General features: G+C 36.4%; 3 protein-coding genes across 3 annotated transcripts in view; 2 read left to right on the forward strand and 1 right to left on the reverse strand.

Annotated features, from left to right (window-relative positions):
• The window catches only part of LOC113504155 (acyl-CoA-binding domain-containing protein 5), a 39,792-nt gene extending 35,455 nt beyond the window's left edge, over positions 1-4,337 (reverse strand). The window contains exon 1 of the mRNA XM_026886318.1: positions 3,993-4,337. Within this exon, the coding sequence (XP_026742119.1) occupies positions 3,993-4,053 (61 nt within the window). The 5' untranslated portion in view covers positions 4,054-4,337. The remainder of the gene's footprint in view (positions 1-3,992) is intronic.
• Positions 4,338-4,959: 622 nt separating this feature from the next.
• On the forward strand, positions 4,960-11,193 carry LOC113504156 (nascent polypeptide-associated complex subunit alpha). Its single transcript, XM_026886319.1, has 6 exons — positions 4,960-5,062; positions 6,154-6,314; positions 8,158-8,279; positions 9,262-9,480; positions 10,615-10,776; positions 10,962-11,193. The coding sequence occupies exons 2-6, from the start codon at positions 6,197-6,199 to the stop codon at positions 10,974-10,976; spliced, it is 636 nt and encodes a 211-aa protein (XP_026742120.1). The 5' UTR covers positions 4,960-5,062; positions 6,154-6,196; the 3' UTR covers positions 10,977-11,193.
• A 993-nt stretch (positions 11,194-12,186) lies between these two features.
• On the forward strand, positions 12,187-19,977 carry LOC113504153 (T-complex protein 1 subunit epsilon). Its single transcript, XM_026886316.1, has 10 exons — positions 12,187-12,411; positions 13,586-13,820; positions 14,227-14,459; positions 14,896-15,054; positions 15,559-15,705; positions 16,230-16,437; positions 16,848-17,002; positions 17,522-17,676; positions 18,130-18,221; positions 18,750-19,977. Exons 1-10 carry the CDS (start codon positions 12,304-12,306, stop codon positions 18,884-18,886), a joined length of 1,629 nt encoding a protein of 542 aa, XP_026742117.1. The 5' UTR covers positions 12,187-12,303; the 3' UTR covers positions 18,887-19,977.
• The last annotated feature ends 974 nt before the right edge of the window (positions 19,978-20,951 follow it).

The raw sequence follows: 20,951 nt of genomic DNA on the forward strand, positions 1-20,951 counted from the left end.
TATTAACATACAACATTTCAATAATCTTATTTCCCTTTTGTCATCATTTTAAATTCATACGAAATAACTACATGAGAACCACATATTCATAAAATTTGAGTTCAAGAAATATAATATTATTCAGTGGCATAACTGACAGGTAAATTACTTAACTCATAAAAGACTATTACCAATACATAAAATCACCGGAAAACGGAACTTTCCGAGAGCCTGAGGCCTGTTGACTGGCAACCATTGGCAAATATTGGCAAGCCAACTAAATGCTTAGCGAGAAATATCGTGCAAATTGCTATACATTGCAGGCATACATGACTTTTAAGTACTGTTAGGCTTCGAAGATGCAAAAACAAAGGGATTTTACTAAGTTTGACGTGTTTGTTTATTTGTTTTGCCTGTGGCATCGAACGGCTAAAGCGATTGTTTCGTTTTTTTTTTTTTGTATATGTATTCCATGTGGCCCAGAACATATTATAATCGTGGAAGGAGTGGGACACAGTGTGCTAGATAAAAAAATACAGATATACTAGCTGACAGTGTTCTTAGCTCCTAGCTGTTTCATGAAATTGGTCCAAGATGTCCACCAAATGACATTGGAGTACACATTTTCAAAAATGAACTAAAAGTTTTGATTATTTCTTAAATAGGACTAGCCCGCCACACAACTCCTGTACGCCAAGATCTACAATGAAACCAACGAATACCAGCATACATTTAAGCTCGGTGTTTCAATGTACTTCAAAACACATATTATTTCTCGCATCGTCCATCGTCAACATTTGATCGTAAGACCTTGGACGCAAGTGCTTGTTTCGCAATAGTTGTGATAGTGCGTTGCGATGAGCGGTGTCGTTACTGTTACATTCTATTTAAAAACTACAAAAAAAGAGTAGACTGGTAGACGTAATATAAAGAACATTATGAAATATGATTGCCAAAACTAAAACGCCTAATTTTGTTTTTGGTAGCTTGTATTTTGCAACATTCCAAGATACTTAGTTACTCGCTCGCACACAGCCGTGTAAGCTCACGATTAAGGACTTTGGATCCGAAACTAGTCGGCCAATCCCGAAAAATATGGCTTAACACACCCTCGAAGATTCAATGTCTTCCTTGATTCTGTCTAAAAAAGAGGATATTATAATAAAAAAAATGATTCTACCAATATTGTATCATCAAAGATTTAACCATAGAAATAACATTCAACACAAATTACCCAAAGATTCAGAACTTCGACCGAACTAAAACAATTAAAGTAACAACTCAACCATCCGAAGGTAGTCGTAAATAATTACAAACACACGGTGTCTTACACAAGAAAGGAAAGTCGTTACGTAATCACTTTTCCCCCCATTCATTAACTACCTTACCGTATGCAGTGCATGGCCGTCATTAATGGTGGAAAGTTCTCGAAGTATTTTATGTGAAGGAGCGATTATAACAGAATTGTTATTAACTTATGATCTTTTAACTGAATTTTTATCAACTTAAGAAAGATGATCCATTATTAAACGATGCAACGGTTTACTCACGCGTATTTATCGGGATCGCCCGACTAGTTTCGGACCCAACCGGAGTCCTTAATCAAGAGCAGACGCGGCAGGGTCAATCCCGATAAATACGATTTAATGAGTTGATAGAAGTATATCGTATTCAAATCAGTGATAGCCTAGTGGTATGACCGTTTGACTGTCATGTCAAAGTTCGTAGGTTCGAATCTCGGCACACACCAATGTCTTATCGATTCATGCGTGTACAGAGTAATATAATTATGGTTAAAACCGTGAAGTAAAACTGCGTGAGGAAACTAGCACATACGAGAACTTTTTAACGGTGTATTAAGCCACGTCTGACGCCTACAGGCTGTTTAAACTCTGACACAAGGTTGTACATTAACCAGACAAAAAAAAACCTAATACAGATGTTCCAGAAGGAGCGGAAAACATGAAAACAATAAGGAGATGGTGATAGGAATACGAGACGACAATCTATGTCGCGTACTCCGCCGTTACGCTTCCGTTACTAAAACAGAGTTTAACTGTGATGGTAAGCAACATATGAGTTTCTTAGAGTAGGGTTTAGTAGAGTAGGACAGTTGACCCTGTAATATTATTTCGCCGATTAATTAATGGCATATATCAGTCATATATTTAACATGTTTTTGTGTAAAAAAAACACACCAAGATTGTTACCTTTTCTTAAATAGTTTGATTTAGGATTTTAAATTGGGAATAAGCTATTCATATGGCTTGAAGCCAAGTGGTGTTATGAAGGTGAAGCATGCGACCACTTTGTCCACCTAATCTTAACCAAGACTTAGCAAGACAAATATTATTCTTTAAATTTTTCTTTAGTTGTTCCAGACAACACACTAAGTATATAATGTACAACAGAGTCTCTCTTTTCAAATGGCAATAGCTCTAGTTTGATAAGTTGTATAGGACTTGGAGACAGCAACTTACTCTCTAAAAAACCATAGTCCATTAAGTCCTATAAGACAAGAAGCCAAGTAACCTTTGAAAAAGACAACATAGAAGCATAATGCAATCTCCATAAACATCCTTATTGTGCAATAAAAACAAACACCCATAGACAAGGTGTTTACACTCTGTATTGACACAGGTTGCATACAAATAGGTTTTACTCAGTTACAAAGCTCACAAGTGGCTGCTATTTCAATATTGAGTAATGTTAGTTTTGTTAAGAGTACTTTGTATTTAAGTTGGTAACTTAGCATGCAGTACTTAATTACTGTAACGTTTTATGTCCTATGCTTTGCTTGTATTGCGTCACTTTTCAATCAAGAATAGTGATGTGAAATAGTACATGACCATAATTAAGGTGGTACAATTTTTGTTTTTTGCCAAAAATATTTAATTAGTCAGTCTGATAAATTTCTAGATTTACCACTCATATATTTAAATATCATTGGTGGATTTGGATATTAAAATGCTCGAAGAATTCATACAGATTTAAATTATTTTCAGTTCATTGTAAGTTTCTTTCAGATGGCAATTGGAAAGGTTGAAATAAATCATTGAAGTATTTGTGTGTTTATGTCTGAATTTTTTATTGCATTGTAAATCAAATTATTTACATTATTATATACATTATATTTACAAAACTTTAAATATGTGAGCTACAATTTCAGGGCAGTATTTTTTTTATGTTTTTCACATGTTTTAATATGTTAATATCCTATTATAAACTAATTAAATTGTTTTAAAACAATGTAGAAATATACAAAACTGACACAGAAAACTTACATGTTAGCAGGCAAAAACTGGTAATTTTATCATTTATGTAGTAAGGCTTATTTTTGATACCAAAACTAGGTTCACACAATAGACAATAAATTGTGTAAAAAAAGAAAAAAATGACATTGTTTAGCTCAGAAAAATACTATTTTTTGTCTCTAAACACCTTTTTAATTGTTATATTATAAATTAACCTTGTCACCTTAAATGCAATGTCATATTTAACAATGTATCTTTGGATTATAAGCTTAATTACAAGATAATTAATTATAAATGAAACAAAATAAATATTTTAATTTCATTAAGTATAGCAGGTTATGTATTTTAGATAATTTTACAATATTTTTGTGGTTCTGGGTCACATTTATTCATGAGAAAACCTAAAAGTTATTGCATTTCTTTGTGTGTTCTATGTTCATATTAAGTGTGAGTGGATTTGAAAGACATAGTTCTTTCTCTACCCTTATGCCAGTTATGCCAAAATGCTTAGTTACCAAGAGTAAATAAACATTGTTTATATCCCATCCGTATTTAGTCCTATATAGCATAAACTTTCAAGCCACATGAAGGTACAACACAATGGAAATAAATCTTCATACCAGCTGTTTGCATCACACTAAACTTCTGGTATCATTAGAAATAGATTAACCGAGATAACTTTATGTAATAACTTTCCACAATAACGAAATAATCGATAAACAACAATGACAAGAAAATAATTAAAAAAAAAGAACTTACCGCTCTTCGGCAAGCTACGGATAACATTGACCGCAGCATTAAATTTCTCTTCCAGAGACATATTTGGCACGTATCAATTATAATCACAACACACAAAATATTATTTTAAAACACGCACTTTGGACTTGATAATTAATGACTGAATAAAAACACAAAATCACTACACGATTAACGACATGTTTTTAACACAATCACTATCTATGAATATTCAAGTGTTAGAGGTGCTTCGTGACGTGATTACAATAAAACTATTTTGACAATTAAGCGACGAAAACGAACAAAAACTGCGAAGAACGAATAGTACAGCCTTCTAATCAAACGAAATGAATGCGAGTGGAATGACACTAATCAAAACTAGGAATGTGACTTGTGATTTTTTTTGTCGATATCGATGAAATCAAACTCTTGATTTTTTAATGTGTCTGATTTAACATTGAGTGAAAATAATAAACTCTCCTATAAATAAATTGTCATTCTCAGCTACATAAAATTATGTATTTATCATCTGCACAAGCAGAAAGCCCTTTTATTTACTGTCTTGAATTCATTATTTTTATTTCACTTAGGCCTTTTTCCAGGCACTTGTAAAACTTTATAATAATGACTCTGTGAAATAAAATAACCATTCGTTTGAAAGTAGAATGGTACCTAAATTACAAAATTGGATCTACGTAGTTCATGTTGTAGGTGTAGTTACATAAATGTGATTTGAAAGATATTGTAACCGAGAAATTTGTGTTAAATAAAAGCTACATTAGAAGTTCTACTCTATAACAATAAATAAACTATTTAAACGGATTTTATCATGAAGTTTAATTGCAGTATTTCCACAACTGATTTAAATTATCGAATAAAGACAACACTATGGTGAGTTCTGACGCATGACGTTATGCTCCGAATTGCCATAACTGAAAATATTGTACCTTCCGTTCGGATACATACTATTCGCCGGGCACATTTACAAAATATTTTTTATCTGTCAAGTCACAAAAATAAATTTCCTTTCTGCTCTTGTCAAATTGAAGCGAGTCCCCGTTGATTCCATTTGTACCGATAATTCCTAAATAAAGGTAATAAATCCAGAGTTTTTACAGAAATCCTAGTGTTTAAGTGAAATATTTATGTGTTATTGTGGTCTAAGGTGCAATCGTGGTATATTTGCGTTGTTATTTTAATATTTCTCTCCGGTGTTTTATCGAAACCCGCGCCCATATTTTTTCGCACAAATGCGAACTTGAATTGCTTTTGTGGTGAAACGAAGTGTATGAACAACGCGGAAAATACTTTGTTATAATATCTAAGTGTTTGTGCTGTTAAGTCTTTCATCCGAGTCGTTAAAAATGGGTTAAACTTGAATTATTAATTCATCCATTTTTGGTTATTACTCGGATTCCGATTACCGGCCCTTAGTTTGTGTTGAGTAGATTATCACACTAACCACTGTTGAAAAAGTTTCTATGGGATAAGGAATTATCCGATTCACAACTCTTGAGTAAGAGAAGGCTGCTATAGAGTAATGAAGTGCATTTGCGCATTGTGGGCTACACCTATAAGTATATAATATAATAAGGCCGTTTATGTACATGATTTGCTTTAGCGTAACAATTATCTGCGATCGGGTTTAACCTTAAATACACGGCATAATAATTAAAAAGATCAAATTATCCGAAGTTTTTTTGTTAAAACAGGTCTAATCAAAGTCCTTGTGGTGTTAATATTACTTATAACTTAACCTAAAATGTTTCTGGATAGTATTATCATACTTCATATTTTATGTATGCATTGATTGATACCTACTATTTATAGCTTGCTTATTTTATTATTTTGTGTAAACAGATCAAATTACATCAGACTATTGTCTACAAATTCTTTTCTAGTAATTATCATGTACAGAAATTGTATTATGGTAAATTTCTTGTTGCCCCTATATTTTAACGCTAGCTTCTAGATTTATTCACAAACCCCCTGGGTCATGATCTGACCTTGTTTCTGGTGCTGCATAATTATTGTTTATCAACTATGTTTTAGCCATAAGTAAAAATCATACTTATCTGTTACATGAGAGGTCAAAAAGCTAAAACAGTTAAAAAATTATCTGATGCATACACATAATATAGTTTTTCAGTACCATATCACTAACTCAAATCATTTTTTTCTGCAGGAATCTTACCGTAACCTCAAAATAATCTCACAAGAGCTCAAAGATGCCAGAACTGACTGAGCTGGACAAGGCCACCGCCTCCATGACCGAGAAGCGCAAGGAGGAGACCGCATCCTCGGACAGTGACTCTGATGACACTATCCCGGAATTGGAAGATGCTGGTAAGCAACACATACTTAAAACTTATCAACCCTTGTTATGGTATACGTAAACCTGTTGTTTGCCTCCTTAATGGTGGCGTCTTTTGCACACCTGGCACCTGAGAGTGTTTTTACAATACTTAACAGAGTGGTTGCTAAGCAGGCAGATGAAACATAATCTGTTCTTTAGAACAAAGTTCCTCCGAGATTCCGTACTTTCCTTAATAAATTTTGGACATGAACTTATTTTGTGCTCACCTGCACAAAAGGCACAAGATACCCTTTTATCGTTAACTACGTGTAATACCCGTGTAGTCTTTGGGACCCTCTCTTCTTTCGTTCCTAAATTCTCTAAAGCCCTAAAACGGTTAAATTATATTTACCAGAAAACATTGGTATTTTAACCTCCGGCAACCGAAAATTATTTTCTTCTTTACAACTACTCCTAAGACCCGGGCTACTATCATTAGTAGATACACATTTATTTTTTCTTAGAATCTCTTTCAGAGTACTTTTGAATTGCACATATAATTCCTCTACCTCATCGTAAACACAATCTTTATGGTAAGTAGAGCTGGATAATTCAGATTTTTTAACTTCGCTTATTATTTTAACATGTGTATTATAGAAAAGTTGCCATAGTTGTTCTAAACTCTCTAAGCGTGTTTCAATGTACGATACAGTAAGTAGATCTTTTGGGCATTTTTTAAAGTTAATCATAGCCTTATTAATTTTGACTTTTACGTCTTCTTGGATATCCACTAACGAATCCATTTTATAAATACAATATTAGACGTAGACACAAACACAAATAAGACAAAAAACACAACAATAAATCTAATACTACAACACAAATAACACAAACTAATACGCTAAACTTAATGTCCACTAAGTAGTTATATTCTTCTCGCACTTGATCCGAACACAAACTTTAATTCCCGAAAATTTTACAAGTCTTTTTGAGTTCAATTTCTATACCAAATCGGGCATAGGTTCCCCGTCCCAACCACTTTTTCTTTAAAACTATTACAAGTCCAAATTACTATTGTTGAAAGTACTCACGGTTTTTTCACCATACACTCACTGACACTGATACGGTGGCGCCCTCTGTGCTACGGCGTTCGCCTTCCTGCTTGCCTCCCTCGCTTCGCCCTCCGGCTGCTGCTATCACCAGTAGTGCTGCTCCACGCTCCACTGGATCCTCCCTGCACCAACCGGTCTTCCACCTCCAGCTTCTGGCACCTCTCACCTGGTACTCACTGAAGGCTGATCTGGACAGCAATCCGCTGCCCAGTATCGAAGCGTAGGATGGTAGATTCTACCACCTCTGGAACCCGCCACAACACTCCCGACCAATCCGGCTCGAAGGACCATGAACGAAGGTCGACTTGGAGAGGGTGGATAATTAAAACACTTGGAAACTAATATTAAGCGCGTATAATATAGTAAACCACAGTGCTTGCTGCTCACAACAAAAAAATTAATTCTCCGACATTTATAATATCCCGTGTAACGAAACCATAGCGCGATCTAAATCGATTCCAACGCCATCTATCGAGGTATCGTGTAAACTTTTACTTTTTATATTCCCTTTGATCGCGCTATGATTCCGTTGACCTATAATTACGTCGACAATGGATTATAGATTTTTTTCTGATAATCATTTTGTTGTCCCAATCTCTCATAGATTGATATTTATTTATTGTCAAATGTTATACATTATTATTTGATATGTAAAGCAATATACATCTACTTAAGATTGGAAGGAGGCCCTTGGTTTGCAGTAATAAAAAAATACAACTGGTGGAAATGTAAATATTTTTTTTTATATTTAGGTTGCTACACATGTCTTTTATCTTTACAGGTGCACCAGGCACTGGAGGCATCTCCAACCCGATCGCCGGCATCGACATCGTTTCAAAGGCGAAACAGTCCCGTGGCGAGAAGAAGGCGCGCAAGATCATGAGCAAGCTTGGACTTAAGCCTGTAAGTTTACAAACTTGAAGCTGTACAGTAGCGTTATTAAATGATGTAACGGTTTACTTACTCATGATTAAGGACTCCGGTTGGGTCCGAAACTAGTCGGGCTACCTCGATAAATACGCGTGAGTAAACCGTTACATCAGTTAATAATAAATCATTTTCACGACGGTTACTATCAAAATGTACAGTAGCGGTCATATGGCCGCAGACTACATAATCTCAAACTAAGCAAAACTTGTATTATGAGCACTAGACACCTTCTCATGCGCTGCTTTGGTTCGTTTTTTTTTTAACCTCCTTTAATAGACTACAATATTAATTTGTCTTTAACTTATCAATTTTTAGCTACTTCTAGGCTGCACAGACTCTCTCTGTCAATGCATCTGGATTTCCGAACTTGAATTAAGAGTGACCAAATATATCTACAAAATGTATGGTGTAGCTCTATACATATAATAAAGAGGTCACATTGGTTTGTGGTTAATTATAATCATAGTTATCTATTAGGAAATGATTAAATCACTTTCAACCACAACCAGATATGAATATTGCAAAAAAATTGTGACCAGTCATCCTATCTGTTACTTATGATGTCATTTTATAATGTAGGTTATTGAAGTAGGCGGATTGTGTCGCGGGACAGTCTACAGTCCAGTTGAATATTAATCTTTTGATTGCTTATTTGGCTATGTGGCCTTATTACTTAGTTAGCAACCTTTATAGTTTATCATCCTGTTCCCGGCAGGCCATTGAAAACCAGCAAGGGTTTTCAATAGCCTGCCAAAAAAAACTGTTTTATTATGACCTAAAGCCTCCAATAATCAATATCTATCCCTCCTGTAATCAATAGCTTTCGTAAGGCTAATCATAATCATTTATTAGTGAGAATTCCTAAGAACTCCAAAAAATATATGATTCAGGCAATGAAAAAAAATATTGTCTACTTCAATACTTTTGCTTATAATCTCTATTTTATCTTTCACAGGTACAAGGTGTAAACAGAGTCACAATCAGGAAATCAAAGAACATTCTGTTCGTCATCAACTCCCCAGACGTATACAAGAACCCTCACTCGGACACCTACATTGTCTTTGGTGAAGCCAAGATCGAGGACTTGTCTCAACAAGCCACCATGGCTGCTGCTGAGAGGTTCAAGGCTCCCGAGAGTGCTGCCGCCGGAAATGATGCTACTGCTGCTGGCACGGTATGTGAGATACTCATTTTTGTTGTTAAATTTGTTAATACTGTGTCCATTGGAGATTGAGATGACATGTAAACAGTTAGATGATTAGGATAATAAATATATCTGTCATCAAAAAAAGTTGCCTTCAGCTAGGCGTTGCTGAAACTGCAAAATCTGCGCACAGGTCTGAAAAGATCACAAGTAATCAAGCTTAATTTGTTTACATGACATCTCATGATTCCCAAACACAGATTAAATTCACCTCATCCAAACCAGCAGTCATCTACAGCAAAGGGAACAGTAACTTAGCTTTCAATTTAATGAGATGTCGCTAGTTTACCCCCATTTAGCCACAACTCATTAAACTGGATGCGAAGTATGTTTATGGTACATCGGAATCAAATTTGGTGAGCTCCTGTGACTATTTGTTGTAGCTCATTTGCATATATACTGCATGGTAGCCTTCTCAAGGAGTAGAGCTGGAAGTTATAGCAGTAGACATTGAATTTTTGTTAAATGTTCATGTTTGGTCAGTAAAACCTGTTTGCTCAGCGTTTAAATGAGCATTGGATACTTGTGATGATATAAAACTTGTTTGATTTATCATGAAATCTACCTTGGCTGTGTCTGAAGTATCCAATATTATACCCATTATAAGGTGGTATGATCTGATAGGGTAGTAGTTGACAAATAGGAAAGTTAAAGCATGATGAAATGTTGCATATGTACAAATTAGATGGTCTGAGTAAATAGTATCTGGTACCTATTCAATACACTATACAAAAGTGTTATGCACAAATTGCTTAGTGCCTGGTAGAATATTATACTATATATAATCTAGCAGGCATGACAGACATTGCCCTTTCTCTTAGTTTATTTACTATGTATGCCATCCAGTGCGCCACCCAAACGCATTCGGTATTAGGCAAGAGCTCTTTAAACATGACGGTCTCTTTGACTACAGAGGCGTGGGGTATGGTACGATAGACGGCGCGTAACAAAGTAATTTTTAACTCTTTAATTACTGTCGCGTTAATCTTGTTAGCAAGACAATAAATAAGCTTGCCGATTTTAATTAGAATACAATGTGTACCACGTTTACAAAATTGGGTTAATAACAAAACAATAAATAAAGCTTGTTTATCGCTTTTACAGACGGTAGCCCCCATAGCCGAGGAAGAGGATGAGGAGGGAGTGGATGAGACCGGCGTCGACGAGAAGGACGTGGAGATAGTGATGTCCCAAGCGAACGTGTCGCGAGCGCGAGCCGTGCGCGCGCTCAGGAACAACCAGTCGGATATCGTCAACGCCATTATGGTGAGCACGTCACTATTAACTAACATTTATCGTCATATATTTCTTAGGTAAGCCTTTGTCCGAAAGCAGAAGATGGGTTGATAATAAAAAAAATCTTAACATCCTATCAAGACGTCAGATCTCTCAGTTTTAGTCTAAGTGGTATGTAAGAACAAAAATTAATATTTTCTTTTCTACTTTTGCAGGAGCTGACTATGTAACACCAATCAAAATCCTGAGAATAGTCAAGAGTATGTTAACTGTTCCTAGCTTTAAGTCTCTGATAACTTGGTCCATATGAGCGGGAGCGAGGATATACCTGTCTCCCTTGCACAGAAACTGAAAGAATCCAAAGGTCGTGGTCGACGTATAATTTGTACGGTACGGGAATGTATATAGGCTTATTTACTTCAATACAATAAAATTACGGTAAAACTACTTTGTGTTTCATTGTTTTCAACCTCTTTGATGTAGGAATGGTCATATTATGTTTATGAAACAACTACCAACTTACCTCGAATTTTAGTATTTTATCGTTACTAGAAAAGCGATAAATCAAGGCAACTTAATCAAACTATTGAGTCTTCATGTCAGGAACTATGTTTGGAAGATCAGCCTTTCCTATCTATCTTATAGGGTATATACCTATAATTGTCGAATATGATTTAAGTTTAAGGAAAGCCACACCTATAGGTCCCTTACACATTAACGGCCGATTCCAATAACTTATCTATCACCAGTTTTGGCCTACTAAAGATAGAAAATTCTATCTATCATCGGTTTTGATGTTCCAATATAATACTGATGGGTATGACAACTAACCGCCATACGCTATCTATCGTTGGGAGGGTCTATCTCTTAACGCAGATAGATATTTCTATGAAATTGCAACTAAATCTCTAACGACTGTCAGTATGCGCAGTCTGACAGTGGTTACACACAGACTACGGTTAACGCTGACTATTAATTAGACCTGATTTATTACCATCCACTCCAGGTAACTGTAGTGGGTCCAATATTCAAGGGTATGCCTTAGTTTACAGAGGACCTCCCTATGGTATAGTAGTGTGTAAGTCTAACAACCAGTCTTGCGATCCCTCGCAAGAATCGTGTTGGCCAGGTAACTGGATTAAGGAGCTTAGTTAGGCAGTCGTTCCTTCTAAAACACTGGTACTTAGCCGCATATGGTTAGACTGGAAGCCAACCACAACATGGGAAAAGGGCTATGATCCTTATGGTATTGTGAAGTAGCCTTTTTTTGCTTTATTAAGCTTATCAGTTTGGAGTGTTCTGTGACCATATAATCATCGGTAAAATAAAACTTAAAAAACAGAGTACATTTTTAGGCGCCCTTTTATAAATTTCTACGTAGAATGGAATGTTTTAGTTTATTATCTGTTGGATTTCTAGTCATCTATGGTCAAGTTGGCTGAATTGTCAAATTCGATTTATGGAACTGTCATTTGGTTTTTGTTTCGGTTCCCGTGAATAATACGAAACCGAATCTGTTTTCATCTTGAGTTTGTGAAGTGATATTTTCGTTTCAAAATGGCTCTGTTCCCTGGAACGGTGGCCTTCGACGAATATGGCCGTCCATTTATAATTCTGAGGGACCAAGATAGGCAAAAACGGCTTACCGGTATCGATGCCTTGAAGGTAAAAAATAATGTTTTATATTAACAAAAACAGTAATTAAACTCTTCTGTAGGTAATTAAGGGTCCTAAGGTCTCACTTAAGTACTAACATTAATCTTAACGGTTTAAATAAGATACCAAAATGCATAACCTAAACTCGAACTTGTCAACAGAGTTTCGAATAATCGAGAATTATGAAATAAAATTAGTATTTATAAATAAAAGTGGCCTTTAAATTGTTATTTATCATTTCCTTGACCCATACAAGTTATTAAAACTCGAGTATTCTATGTGTTTTTAAAGTTACAAGCAAAATTAAAGTCAGGTGTCAATGAATCATGTGATTCTGAGACAGACAACCTGTGTGATTTATTCTTAGTTATCTCAGACATAACCATCTAATCTTATATTTATCTAATTATTTAACTTCAAATTTAATAAAACGATGGTATTTAAGTTAAAATTCTGTAAAATTTTATTATTTTTCTAGCACCAACAAAAAATGTTTTTAGTAATTTAGTTTCTTTGTTGTGTGCATGTATGCATCTAATTTAGGTTATATTTAGTTGAAATTAAAGTATTTAACTGGTTCACAAATATGTATTACTATGGAAGCTGAAGAAACTGTTTTGTATTTGGTATTAATTTTATTTTTGCTCTTAATTTTATCTATGAGTCATTTTGTTATATAGAACACTAATGATGACTTAAAATTCTCACATAGTGTATTGATATACCATGAAAACTACCTTGGCTGTGTCTGAAGTGTTCTTATTAAAACAAACAACAAATAGTAATAGAATTAACTTATTCCTTTATACTTTTGTTTTGTTGTAAGTCCAAATTATTTTAGTCAATGATGAATACAAAAGTATATTTGTCTTGTACTTATTTCTTTGGGGAATATAAATTTAAACATAATAAAAAACCTTTATAACTTGATGCAACTTCTCTAGTAGCTAAGATTTTGGAATAAAAGATGCATTCCACAATTTGCATAAATAATGTTGTATGCCTGGGTTCAGAATAATCACATAACACTAAGTTACAACCTAAAATCAAACTATGACAAGGCAACATAATTATTTTGTAACTTTTTTATTCATCAGCTATCATAGCAATATTATTTAAAAAAACCAAAATATTCTATTTACTTTAAGATCAATATTTATATCTGTCTATTCCATATTTCCAGTCCCACATCTCAGCAGCCCGTCAGATTGCGAGCATCCTCCGTACATCTCTTGGACCCCGTGGCCTTGACAAGCTCATGGTGTCTCCAGACGGTGACGTGACCGTGACTAACGATGGAGCCACGATTCTGAAGCTCATGGATGTCGACCATCAGATTGGAAAGCTCCTGGTACAGCTGGCACAGAGTCAAGATGATGAGATTGGTGATGGAACTACTGGAGTCGTGGTGTTGGCTGGTTAGTACAAATATTTATAAATTAATGATTTTAAGACTCTTGCCTCTTGCCCTTTTGGTTATGAGGAGGGTTATAAAGTAGCCTAGTGTTAATAAAAAGCTAGATGTTTCAATACTCAATATGTTTATTGCATTCTGCAATGTGAAATTATGTTCTAGGTACATAAGGATAATATACATTAGTTTTGTAGCATTGTGGGCCTTTGTCTTGTCAGTGATTGTAGCAGCACTAAAAATATTAGAAAAAAAAATTCCTCAGATTTAATCATAATTTTCAACATGCATCTCAATGCTAGTGCATAAGCTTTCTCTTCTAAAACCTTTCATATTTATAGTTTAAAGTTTTTTGCCTCCATACCATATAACTCAAAGAATAACTAATTCCACTCAAAATTCCAATTCCACAGGAGCTCTACTGGAGCAGGCTTCGATCCTCCTCGACAAAGGAATCCACCCGATCCGCGTCGCCGACGGCTTCGAGATGGCGGCGGCCACGGCCCTCGCGCACCTGGACTCCATCAGTGAAGCCTTCCCCGTCAACAAGGACACAAGGGAGCACCTCATCAAGGTTGCCATGACAACGCTCGGAAGCAAAGTTGTTGTGAAGTGCCACCGGCAGATGGCTGAGATTGCCGTTGATGTAAGTGCTGTTTACTTCTTGAATGACGAATTATTTTTCAAGTTGATCATCTTTCCGTTTGTTTTAGACTTTTATTTTCGTTCAGGAAAACATTTTTTTTATGAAGTTGCAGCATAAACCTTTATTGGTCATGCTAAATGCTCACCTTATGCTAAAATATAGTAATATCACACTAAATTTTAAAATCATATTGTCAAATCACAAGTTTAAGCCTTAGTTGTATATTTAGTTTAGAACTCTGTCTGTAACTAAGATATTTATAACTAAAAGAAGTAAATAAAAACAAAAACAATAATATAAATAATACATTAATAAATTAATCGGCGCCGCAGCCAGTTGGGATTTTAACTATGGCGGAATTTCCACGTTGAATATACTCAACAATATATATTTTATTTTAATATTATACTTAACTTTACCTAATTCTGTCCAACAGGCAATCCTATCAGTAGCTGACTTGGAGAAGCGTGACGTGAACTTCGAGCTGATCAAGGTCGAGGGTAAGGTCGGCGGCCGCATGGAGGACTCCATGCTGGTCAAGGGAGTCGTCATCGACAAGACAATGAGCCACCCGCAGATGCCCAAGACGTTGAGGGTAAGAGCAAGAACTGAATTTAGTATTTTGAGTATTGCTAGAGTTTATGTTGTGTAAATTTTAGATGCAATATTTTCATGGCCTCGAATTATGGTATTTATGTGACTGTTGATAGTTTCGTTCTTTTTGTCAATTTGATCTTTGAGACCTGGTACTTCACAATGAATTGCTGTCACACTCTGTTATAGCTTAGTGGTTAGACCGTAGGTGTCGAGTTCGATCCCAAGGCACCCATCGACTATTCGACTTTCGACAGCGACAGTTTTAAAAATAAATATTCTGTGTTTCGGACTGATGATGATGAGCCTTCGAACGTGTCGGATTGCCGTCCCATCGGGCGATGAGAGTAAGAGAACGGAGACTGCATCCGTGATTTTTTGTGCACTCTAACATATCACGCGCAGCTGACTGGTGTCTTGCGACACTAGCCGCTGTGACCAAAATCGGTCGTCGTTCATCTTATGTTCAAATACCGTTACCTAACCCACCTCATTTCACATTCAGGACGTGAAGCTAGCCATCCTCACATGCCCGTTCGAGCCCCCGAAGCCCAAGACCAAGCATAAGTTGCACGTCGGCTCCGTAGAGGAGTACCGCGAGCTGCGCTCTTATGAACACGAGAAGTTCCTCGAGATGGTGCGACGAGTCAAGGTATGATAACAACACTGGTATAACGAAATAAGGAACTATGTAGTAATGTTTTTATTAGGGATGGTTGAGAAAATGTTGGCTTGATGATATAACAAGAATTGTAGCTGGAAAAGGAGAGCACTGAGAGCAGTACCTAGCAGTGGATGATTCTAGGCTGAAAATGATACGCTGATGCTTTACGTAGGATTAAGTCAAACCAGTCGACTCTTTTCCTTTGCAAAGACCTAGGAACACCTACCAGTGTTTGCTGCTCTTCTGATAACTCTTGGAATTGGAATAATTTCACACACAAATCTTTCTAGCTTGTAACATGATTTGTTCATTCAATATGTTTACTTTATTCATTAAACTCTTTGTTGCACCTTCAGAGTCTATTCCATTTAAAGTTTGTCTGTATGACATCGCTAGTAACAATAAGACCGCCCATTGTGAAACCATGTAACTAATTGTATCCAATCCTGTACTTATGTAGTGTGCAATAAAGAATACTGTATCTATCGTCTAAGCTGTATATGCCTTTGCAGGACGCCGGCGCGACCCTGGCCATCTGCCAGTGGGGCTTTGATGACGAGGCCAACCACCTGCTGCTGTCGGAGGGCCTGCCGGCGGTCCGCTGGGTGGGCGGGCCCGAGATGGAGCTCATCGCCATCGCCACGGGAGGACGCATCGTGCCCCGCTTCGAGGAACTCACGCCCGACAAGCTGGGCTCCTGCGGGCTCGTCAGGGAACTTAGTAAGTGGAAATTCATGTTATCTTCTTTTATTATTTAAAAGCCATTTTAAGCACGGGTCGCGAGAACTTAGCCCCTTTTCTATAGGGATGACGACCGGATTTAAAAAATAAAAATCTATTTAGTCCCTCAGATACTGAAAAGTAGTTTTCAATTATCGAACTAAGTTTAGTAGTAGAATTAAACACGTATTTTTTCATTTTTATGAAAAACTAAACTTGACAAACATAAACTGCTTTTAAGTTTAGGAGAAGGGGGTTGTGACGTACGATATCGTAAAATTTATACACAATCGTGACGTCACGCGTATGTTACATTTACTGTAATTTGACCAATTTATGTTTGCAAGACAAATTAAAAAACTACGTATCCATTAGTTGTACTCGATACTAATTCTCCCGTTTGTCTGCAGCGTTCGGCACGTCGAAGGAGGAGATGTTGGTGATCGAGGAGTGCTCCAACAGTCGCGCCGTCACGCTGCTCATGCGCGGCGGGAACCGCATGATCGTGGACGAGGCCAAGCGATCCGTACACGACGCGCTGTGCATCGTGCGCAGTCTCGTCACGGTCAGTGTGTTGTAATGTTTCATTTGTACGGATAGCCGAGTGGTTGAGGTCACCGCATAGGATAAGCATTATTGTGATTCTCGAAAACTTGGCGTCTGTCTGGGGTGTCTTTGTACATGTTATTTATTATATGTTTGTGAACCCCTTGTTGACATAAGAATGCGTGCAACAGCATGACAATTAGCAAAAAAAAGGTACCAAAATTTGTTGTGAGTTGGTGTCGCTCCGTATCTCGTAAAAAAGATATAACATATTTTAGCAGATTCTGACCAAAGAGGTCCTAAATTGTTCACTAATGCAGCCTTCTATACAGATGCACGATCTATGGTTCTACTACTTCTACTCCGAAATTGGTTGTGTTTATTTTATTTATTGATTTATACTTCTCATACATTAAAACATGTACAATGGCGGACTTAATGCCTGACTCATTCTCTACCAGTCAACCAAAGTGCAGAGATATCAAGCAGTAAGTTGTTCTGTAGTATAACGCTATAACGTAGTGTTCCCGTTGCGCAGGACTCGCGCGTGGTGTACGGCGGCGGCGCGGCGGAGGTGTCGTGCTCGCTGTCCGTGGCGCGCGCGGCCGACAAGCTGGCCTCGCTGGACCAGTACGCCTACCGCGCCTTCGCCGACGCGCTCGAGGCCATACCCCTCGCACTCGCAGAGAACAGGTACACACTACTTTATGATAACTTTCCTATTTTGTTTTACCTAACAGCATTCTCAAATGTGCAAGTATATATTTAATTTTTCACATAAAAAGAAAACTTTATTTGCCCTTTGCAGTAATTAGACAAAAGGTTTACAGTAGAATAGCAGAAAAGGTAATAACAGTTGTAAAACAATGTTGCAACGAATACCTGAACTATGATAACTTAATATCTTGTAATATAGGTACCTACGCCCACCCTTGTGTTCACTGAGTCATAATATATTTCATAACCCTCGAATCGCGTATTTTATTTGATAACTTATAATAGTCGTATCTTTTCCCTTATATAAAATAAGAACCAAAACATTCTTATTGTTGTTAGAAGGAACAAAGATGACATGACTATTTACAATACGACTAGTTTTGTTAGTCCTTTTTGACATAATTATATTATTTAATGTTTTTGTTTCAGTGGTCTATCTCCCATTGACACACTATCAGAGGTGAAGTCACGGCAGGTGGCTGAGAACAACCACAACTTGGGTATTGACTGCATGGGAACAGGTAAAATAAACTTATAATATTTAAATATCACTATAAAACTCGTAATAACAGCTTACTTAAGCCGAAATCTATTAATAAACACTGGACAAGTTGGGTTAAGAAAAATATATTTCTGGCTGGGGTTACACTAGTTATGTCAGTATGGCTCCATATGAGCTGCATTTGTTATCCAGCCTGGACATATTGTACTTTGTCTTCGCCATTGTCGACACTCTTGCCAGTTTAGCAGAGTTTCTATTAGTGCTTTTGTTATGAATTAAATATAAATTTTATTACCATCACTGATAATGATGCTAAGAAGAATCATAATCAGACATTTATTTGTATAGAATGTAGGTATTACAAAAAGCTGATAACATAACTTTGAGAGGCCTTGTACATTCTACCTATTGATAATACTTAGATAATACTGCTAATATAGATATAAAAATATTATCTCATCCAGCCACAGGCCTTTGCAGTGAGATTTCGATTGATAGAACCAATCTTGATTGAACGATGAAATAACAAAATCTCTCCTCTTCCCAGGCTCAAACGACATGAAAGCGATGAACGTGATCGAATCCCTACACTCTAAGAAGCAACAGATATCACTCGCAACACAGCTCGTCAAGATGATACTCAAGATCGATGACGTGCGCTCCCCAGCCGACTCCATCGACTAAAAGTATTAATATAATGTCTATTTACTGTTATATGTATGATCTTTATAATAAAACACACAATATCAACATTAATGAGGATTTTATGGGCGTTTGAACAACCGTAAAAGTGGTTTGGTATTGAGCCGTTTGTATCTTTGCTCTTGCTTATTGCTATGTTCACAAATGTCTGACAGAGTATGTTTTTGTAATAGGTGAAATGTTAATTCAACTGCAAAAACGTGGAAGTGTTCATTTTGAAACTCCTAGTTAAAATTAAACAAGATTTCAGCGTTTTTAAAAGGAGCGAGTGGAAGTTAAATTTTCTATTTGTTCTGGAAGCAAAACTGCAGGTTTGCCACCAGTTTGTGAATACAGCAGTAACAGTCAAGAAGTCAAAAAGCAATTGAGCAATTACCAAAACAATTTAAATACTACAATTTACTATAAAAATGTCAGAAAATAATTACCGAAGTGTAAAATCACAATACATTTATTTATGTACTGTTAGAATTAATTGTTTTATTGTAACCTTTTTCGCTAGGCGGTACGCTAGACGTCCTGAGCTTATCTCAAATGTATTAATTTTACCAGTGCGGTGCAAGTATTTGATGTAACATGCATCTGGTTCGACTGTGGGTGCTAATAAACTGTGACTAAGTAAAATATATGTAGGAACTACTACTGTCTACGGCTCTTTTAACACCGCAGAAGGTTGTACATCAACCATATGATAACAAGTCGAAAAAAATGCAGTAAGTACCAATATTGATTGGTATAAACTGTGATTAAAACTTTTCGTTACTGGTTAATAATCGACTACTTTATCACTAAACACGATGAGTATGTCATGATGAACTTCATCGTATTCGGTTCAGTGGTTTTTGAGAAAAATTACTATATACAATCTGTAATTTGGTTTTGCTGATTTACGGTTTATTAGCATTCACAGTTATTTTGTCTTATCAAATCGCTTAGCATTTTCGCTAAGTTTCACACGGACTTGGCAATAATTATAATGTTTATGTAAGTTTTGCATTTCAATGTATGTGCGTGGTTTATACCAAACATGTGATGGATGCCTTATTGCACTAATAAAATAATAAGCTAATTTATTTATTGAAGTTTTATTGCATTTCTTAGAATATTATGTTTGGTCGCGTTTTTGCGGCAAGAGAAGCTAGTCTTTAGGCCTTAGTTAATACAGAAAATAATTGAATTGGAAAACAGATTTATATTAGGTTTGGATAGTTTACGACATACTACATTATCCAAGGGTCAGCGGTATCCCAAGGAAGCTCTGCCTTCAAGGGAGGGACAAAATCGTTAACCTCTAGACAGACCGATTGTACGACGACTGCAATTGAACTGATATCCAACTGAACGTTTGTTTTGCAGTACTATTTGCAGTCGTGTCAACTTGGCTGGGGCACTACCGTGTCCTCAGATTCAAACTGCACTTGAATTGCAGTTCTGCAGTTGGATTACAATCATAGAGTAACTTACGATTACAATTGAAATGTGGTCCGCCTTGCGCAAGCGCCAGTTCTTAGCATTATCTTCTTCAGGCAATACTTGTCTTTAAAACTATAATAAAAATTCGACTCGAATTTTCGTAGCTACGTAATCCTGTCTGTTGTATGGGTATTCTCATAAATGTTCACTGTTACTATAAACACATCTGTGTACAGCTTTCATTTGTAACTATCAATGGGTAGAGTCTAGATGAGGCCGGCACAGAACCGTAGAAATCGGCACAAGAAAGCTTTTGGCTTTATAAGGAATCTCTGCTCAGCTTTGGGAGGACAAAGGCTGATGATGATGATGTATGGTGGATGATGGGTCCTTGATATTTATGATTGGCGGAAGAGCTACAGTGGTGCCATTTTAGTGATGGTTCCAATAAAAACAACTACTTAACCAAAAATCACTTTAATTCATTTTAATATTCTAACAGACGTGTCTCCAAGATGGTGGTTTTGCATTTTCGTAAATAGTAGCGAACACATAGAACAAGCCGAAGCAACAGGCTAAAATGGTGGTCGCGTACAAAATGCGGTCACAAAACCCGCCCTTCAGAAACACGGGG

This window comes from Trichoplusia ni, chromosome 21, assembly GCF_003590095.1.
Source record: "Trichoplusia ni isolate ovarian cell line Hi5 chromosome 21, tn1, whole genome shotgun sequence".
NCBI lineage: Eukaryota > Metazoa > Arthropoda > Insecta > Lepidoptera > Noctuidae > Trichoplusia > Trichoplusia ni.